Raw genomic sequence first — 7168 nt, 5'->3', positions numbered from 1 at the left:
AGGTTAGTCACCAGGACCTGTCCCCCGATAAGTTTTCTAAAGATTTCCTTAATTTCTTCTGGCACTCCTGGTCTCCTTGGGGATGACTGGAGCATCCATTGATCAGTGTTGCCTTAGGCTTTGGTTGCATAGTCCTTCTTTTGTGTCTGCTACCCTGCCTTCTGCGGCAGCTCCGGACGGTGATAACATCCTCCTTTGTGGCTCTACATGATCTCTGGAGACTACACGCTGAGCACTCGCCTCTTCCGGGAGATGCCGAGTTGCAAAAACAAAAAAGGGGAATTATAAGGGGTTGGTGCCAACCCCGGGGCTGTTGGGACCCTAGCACTTGGCCTGTTTCCTGGGTAAACCAGATAGGCTTAGTAGGAGTAGAACTGCAGGCACCCGGAGGGAGGGCCTCCATCCTTGGGAAGCCCCTGTAGTCATCCTACATATGCAGGCAGAGCCTGTCCACAAGGGACACACAAGCCCAGAAGGAGGGACTCAGCTGGCCATTACCTAATGCTCTTACTCCGGTGCCTAATGCAGTGCTTTGTTACTTTACTTACCGGAACATCTTTGATACTTTATGGGGACATCCTTCCTCGTGTCTCACGTAGCTCATACAGCTCTGATACCATCTTGCAACATGCCCGGGCACTCCCATGCCCCCGTAGATACTGTAGTCCAACATCCCCCCTCGTTCCTGTACCCCTACAGATACTGCCTTGCAACAGTCCTGATCTTTCCCATACCCTTGCAGATACCATAGTGCACCCTACATTGCAACAATCCAGATCCTTCCCATGCCCATGCTGATACCCAGACTGAAAGAAAGTGCAACAGTATGCCCGTACTGCAACATCGCTATCCTGTCCCACTGCAACATTTCTGTTCCTTCCCATGCTGTCATCCTCATACCCATTGGCCACTTGCTTATGCTCACGTAGTGCAAACCCTATAAAATGGATAATTTCTCCCAATAAATTGGAGTCCCTTCCATCCTGACTCCCGCCTCATCATTGCGTACCAAGACAGGTCCTTGCTGGTCAAGGATGACCAGGGGTGAGAGGACCCCAACAACAACCCATTATGGTGAATCCCTAATAAACTTTGTCTTTTCCCTTGGCTGAGAAGGCCTGAGTCGAATTCTTTCGGCAGGACCCGGCGTGTCGGTATTTTGGGGTCACGAGCGCCCCTAGAAACCTATGGTTCCCTACCATATTCATTTTGATTAAACCTCTTCAGTACCATGGGTAACAGTATGGCAGACCCAGGTGAGTTAAGGCAGGGCCACCTCAGGAGGTGGGGGACTCCTCCTCACTCTACCAGCTATACGGTTGGAGGTTTACCTGGGTGGGTGGGCCAGCAGCAGGGAAATGTGTCAAGAGACAGCTCAGGCTTGGGAGGGGATCCAGGTGCCCTGAGACCCCTACTGACTCCAAGCTGGAAGGGACCCAAGAGGCCATCTAGACCCCCACCTTACTGATGAGGAAACTGAGGTCCCTAGTCCCACAACCAAAAACACTTGTGCCTCCCCAACTCCCAAGCCCACCTCTCCCCACCAGGGCACACTGTACTCGGGTTACTCCTACCCCAAACACACCAGCAACACACTGAGAAACAAGTCAATAACCTTTATTTGTAATTAATTCTAGAACTGACCAACAGCCAACTTTGAACGTGAGGGCAGCTTTAGCATGCTTAGTCTTCCTCTGACCTTTGTGCCCACTCCCAAGGTGGCACAGAGATGCCCAGGTCAGATGGCTCCTAAGCACACAGACCCCACCCGACCTGCAGCTGTGGGGGTCTCTGCTGAGCCCTAACCTTTACCCCCCCACTTCTCCTTGCATGGGGTGGGGACACTGCTCACAGCAAGGTCTAAAGGGGTTTAGCTATTGCTGCAACACAAATAAAAATAAATAATAATAGGCCCATTCTACCTCTCACCCCCTCTCAATTCCAGGGAAAGTGCTTGGGGTGACATGCAATTTGAGGACAAGGACACAGACACACTCAAAATGAGTCACATAACACCCCCTTGCTCCCCCCGGTCTTGGGGGGGTATTGATCGGAGGCCACTTCAGGGCAGGGCTCCTCACTAACACCACAGACAATATCTTGCAGACCACCCCCAGGGCTGGGTTGACTGGGCCCCAGACAGCCAACACACCAAGTGCCCTGTTGAATAGTCAGGGGCTCTGTTGAGGGAGCATGATTTCCTGTGGATGGGAAATCCCAAGAAAGAAAAGCCCCCTCACAGCCCCCAGGAGGAGAGAGGAGGCTGCCAAGAGTAGTGGTGCCGCATGGGGCAGAAAGTGGCCAGGGCAGTGGGGCCTGGGCATCCAGAGAGTTAGGGGAGGGTACCTACCAGAGGAGGGAAGGAGTCTTTTCTTGCCTGGTCAGGATACCAGGGCAGTGAGGTAGTCATTCCTTCTCAAAGGGGAAAAAAAAGCAAAAATCCAAAAAGCCTGAGTCTAAAAACACTGAGGAGCCCACCAAGAGGTGCCTAGAGAAATCCTGGGGAGGCCCAGCAGGACCAAGGCCCCAAAGGAATCCAGTGAAGAGTAGCCAGGAGGAGGACGGGTCCAGATAGGGGCCTGGAGGCTGGGGTGTTCCTGGGGGAGGCTGGAGGGGTGGGGGAGGGGCGGAGATGCTAGGGTGTTCCTGGGTGAGGAGGTTTAGGGGGCAGGACAAGGGGCAGCAGGGCACCTGCTCACTGGATTGTGCACCTCTTGAATCCACAACCCTGGTGGTGCTCAGCATCAGCCAGGTGTTTGAGCTCTTCCTTGCGGGACCGCCGGATCTCTCGGACTAGCTCGTGGAAAGCCTGCTCTACACCTTTCCCTGTCTTGGCTGATGTCTCCACAAAAGGGATCCCAAAGCTCTTGGCCACTTCAAGGCCCAGTGTGGAGTTCACCAGCCAGTTATCCTGGTCGGTCTTGTTGGCCACTATCACCATAGGCACATGATCCGTGTCCTTGATTCTCCGCAGGTGGTTCCTTAAGTCACACACATTCTCAAGAGAGTAGACATCGTCCACTGCATAGACACAGAGGAAGCCCTCTCCCCACTGCACGAACTGGTCCCGAAGGTAGGTATACTCTTCATTGCCTGTGGTATCCAGGATATCCAGCTGGCATGGCTCCCCATCCACCACTGTCTGCTGGCGGTAGGAATCTTCAATGGTGGGGTCATACTCAGCCACAAATCGATTCTGAATCAGCTGCATGGTCAGCGCACTCTTGCCCACACAAGAGCTGCCCATCACCACCAACTTATACATCTTGCTTCTGCTCCTGTCTGGATCACCTATGGACATCAGAGTCAGAAGCCATGAGAACTGGAAGGGACCCACCTCCATCCTCTGAAGGGGGGCTTCACTAGAGTCGGCCCATTCCACTGGAGGACAGCTCTCATCAGGAGGATTTTTCCCAGCATCCAGCCTCAATTGGCTTCTTTGCCAATCTCCACCTTTCTGCTCTCTGGGGCCCAGCTAAAGAAGACTCAACTCTCCTCCCAAGGATAGACCTTCAGGTACATCTTCCATGGGCCCCTGTGGCTCTTGCTGAGCAACCCCAAACAGTCCTTGGAGCCCATGGGCTCCAGGTCCTTCCATTCTGGCTGGCCTCTTCAAGATCCTCTCCAGCTCAAACCCTGGGGCCAGGAACTGACCCCAGGGGGCAGCTCAAAAGGGTGTCTTAAAAGGGCAGAGGAAAGTGGGATGCTTATAACTACTCCTGCAGGCCATGCTCCTCTACATTAATGCAGCACAAGGGGGATCTGGCTAGGGTGGCTGAAGGGCCTGCCTCTCCTGCATTAATTCGGCCCAAGAGGGCACTGACTTGGGTGGCTACTGACCCATCCCATTGCCATTAACTTATAACTTAATGACCACCCAAGTCATTCCCCTTACCTAAACAGCTGTTGGTCTCTACTTACCCTTTCTGAATTCTAAAAAATATCCAGTCAGAACCTGTTCAGGTCTAGTGTGAAACTGTGGGACAATTTGGACCCATCAAGACGTCCAAGAATTAGAGTACCGGGGATTACACACTGCAGGCGCTTCTGGGAGGGGCTCCCCAAAGGAGATGTGGGGAGCCCCGCCCACAAGAAACAAAGGCTCTTGGGAGCCCCGCCTCATCTTGGAAGCTCAGCTCCCTTAAGGATTTGGGGAGCCCCACCCCCACACTACGGTGGCTTCCGGGTACCCTACCTCCACTACTAAGGCATTGGGGAGCCGTGCCCCCATGCTGGGAGCTTTACCCCCAAGAAGATTTGGGAAGCCCCATCCCCACATACCCCGAGGGGCCCCAGCCCTCCCCCCCCATTGTAGACTGGGGCCTGAGGGAGGCCCACAGCTGGTGCTTCACTCTTGAAGAGTTCAGCACAGAGTCCTCAAGGCCCCGGGGGAAAAAGCCAAAGTATGGCCCTTCCAGACATGCCCCAATCCCTACATTAAACAGAGTCTCCTACTCCCTGTCCTCTTCCTCATTCTCCTCATCTTCCTCTTCCTCTTCCACCTCCAAATTTTATTTCTCCTTCCCTCCCTCCATCATTCCCCAAACTCACTCTGGGCAGCTCTGTCTTCTTCCTTCTGTTCACAGGGGCCTCTGGGTCTGGAATGCCTTTTCCCCTGGTTTCTCTGCTTTTCCATTCTTCAAAACTCCAGGCTTGGTTTTTCCATGTTGTTTCTTGGCCTGTCCCTAGCCTCCATGGTTGTTTCTTCCTCTGAACCCCAGGGATATGACTTTTTAGATCCATGCTTTGGGTCCTAAATGAATGCCACCTGGTAGCATCAGCTTTTTTTTACTTAGGTCCTATCAACCCAAGTCAAGGACCAGGTGTTTTGAAGACCCAGACCAGAGCCCAGACTCCTTAACTGAAGTTGTCTTTTCTTGGAGTTTTTTTAAATATATTTTTCTAATGCCTTTTGGCCCTCCATCACATTCCTTTCACTCCATTCCCCAATACGATGGGCACCCCCCCACCCCCCACAAAACCAAATGACCCAGTCAGGAGTGACCAGTCCAGTCACACAGAGCTGGGTTTAATGGTCTTTGCATTGGCAGTGTTGTAGTCAGGGCCCATTTGATTCCTCCTCTGCTTCTGCTCCTCATTCTCTACAACAGTCCCACGGGTTCCTGCGTCTTTCAGAAATTCTCAGAAACACTGCTTTTGGCAGTATAACAGTATTCCACCCCATCCTTTGACCATAATTGGTTCCAACATTTCCCCAATGATGAGTACCCACTTTGCTTCTGGTTTTTGGCTACCCTAAGTGTTGCTGTGATGATTTGGAAGCCTGGGGACCTTTTTCTTCTCTCCCCAAGTCTCCCACAGCACCCCTTCTGTCACCATCTCAGGCGGGAACATCATCTTTGTGTTTACCCAAGAAAACAGAAAGCATTTTCTATGAACTCTTCTTCCTCCCTCTTTCCCTCCTCATCACACAATCTGTTGACATCATTTGCTCCTCTCTCATCCTGGATACTTTTCTGAAATGCAGAGGCGTCCTGTCTAGGCCCACCCTTCTCTAAACCTCCTATCTTTTCCCCACATTGTTCTTCTCTCCCTCCCCCTAATTACTACCTGCTTCTCTGCTGCCTACGAACACATACAGGCCATTTAGTAAAAAGCCAAGTAACAATTCCTGGGATAATTTAGGTTTGCTAAAAAAGCACAACCCCCTTCTATCAGTACTGATGTGCCAGATAGTTATAAAATGATAAAAGTGAGTCTGGTGCCTCTAGAGGCTGATTGCTCATTTCCTCCGTGTTAAGTCGGCATGTATCAAGCCCCAACTATGTGCGGGCCCTGTGCAGCTTCTGGGCTCTGGACAAGCACCGCGGAGGTTGGCCCTGTGCCACTGTCTGCTCAGTCAGTTCCCATTTCTAAAAACGTGCCAGGTCTTTGGTGATGGGGGTGTTCACCCAGTGTTAGCAAAGCCTTTGCCATGAGGTCCCTGGGAAGTCCAGCACTTTGGGTCTGTACCCTCTGAGCAGACCTTGTCCACACCAAATACTGCCTTCATGATAAGTTTGTGGGTCTCTGTGGGGTCAGAAATCAGCATCAGCCCCTTTAAACAGCCCCTTTGGGCATCTAGAGCCTCGTGCTGGGGCCTCAAACCCAGTCACTCCATCCACAGATGTCGAAGGTTGTTGAGAGGCAGGGCTGCTGTGACTTGGCGCAAACATTCTGGAAAGAAAGGTGGCATTGGAGAACAAAGACACTAGAAATGGCCGGGGCCTCACGGGTCCTGGCGGCCCCGAGGTCGGCCGGAGCAGGCCGGGCTCGGGGCTTGATGTGCCTGCTGGATACACTTTTTCGTCCTGGCAGCTGCAGCGGATGCGGGCGTTCCTGGCTCTGGCCCTCCCAGACCTCGGATACCCCGAGTTCCATCTCCGGCTGAACAGCGTTCTATTCACCTACAGCTGTAGCGCCTCCACCTCTGCCTCACTCCTCCTCTGCGCTTGCCCTCCTAGTGCCTGGGGACTCTGGCCCGCCTGGGCCAGCAGGGAGGGGGCGGGCTTCCCCGAGGCCGGGCCACAGGCGAGGGAGCGGGGCTTCTCTTGCTTAGGGATGGGGGGGGGGTGATCAGGGGGAGTGACCTGAGTGGGCAGCGGAATACAAGCCTCATTTCAGGTAAGCAGGCGGCTGCCGGGTAGCCCTAACTTGGGTTAGAGTTAACTTAAATGTAGAAGTCAAAAATGAAGGCAAGATTTAATCATTGTAAGATATCAGCTTGTCCCAGAACATTTCTGTGTGATATTTTGTGTATGATATTTTAATGATAACAAAATGGGGTTAGTAATCAAGATTTAGGTTTACATACTAATAACGCGTTACCACCAGCAATCTCACCCTTGCTCTTTCCTGCCTCGTACACATTATCTCATTTGCTTCCCATGAGCCCTTTCTGAATTAGGTTGTGTTAGGGCAGGGGATGATGATGATGGTGGTGGTGATGGTGATGATAGCTGGAATTTATGTAGCTGTCACTAAAGTTTGCAAAGCACTTTACCTTTTTCTATCTCATTTGGTTCTGATTTCAGGTTTACAGGTGAGGGAACTGCAACCTGCATATATATATATATATATATATATATATATATATATATATATATATATATATATATATATATATATTGTAGTCAGTGACTTGACTCGTTATGGGAAATGTAGAGTT

General features: G+C 51.8%; 1 protein-coding gene across 1 annotated transcript; it reads right to left on the bottom strand.

The window, feature by feature from the left end:
- Nucleotides 1–2695: 2695 nt before the first annotated feature.
- LOC118833192 (GTPase NRas-like) lies at nucleotides 2696–6381 on the bottom strand. The gene is made up of 4 exons (XM_036740575.1): nucleotides 6234–6381; nucleotides 5974–6030; nucleotides 3511–3636; nucleotides 2696–3291 (listed from the first exon to the last, which is right to left on the bottom strand). Exons 1-4 carry the CDS (start codon nucleotides 6379–6381, stop codon nucleotides 2696–2698), a joined length of 927 nt encoding a protein of 308 aa, XP_036596470.1.
- Between the last annotated feature and the right edge of the window lie 787 nt (nucleotides 6382–7168).

The sequence above is a fragment of the Trichosurus vulpecula genome (genome assembly GCF_011100635.1).
Source record: "Trichosurus vulpecula isolate mTriVul1 chromosome X unlocalized genomic scaffold, mTriVul1.pri SUPER_X_unloc_3, whole genome shotgun sequence".
Taxonomy (NCBI): domain Eukaryota; kingdom Metazoa; phylum Chordata; class Mammalia; order Diprotodontia; family Phalangeridae; genus Trichosurus; species Trichosurus vulpecula.
This window is presented reverse-complemented; position numbering and strand designations above follow the sequence as displayed.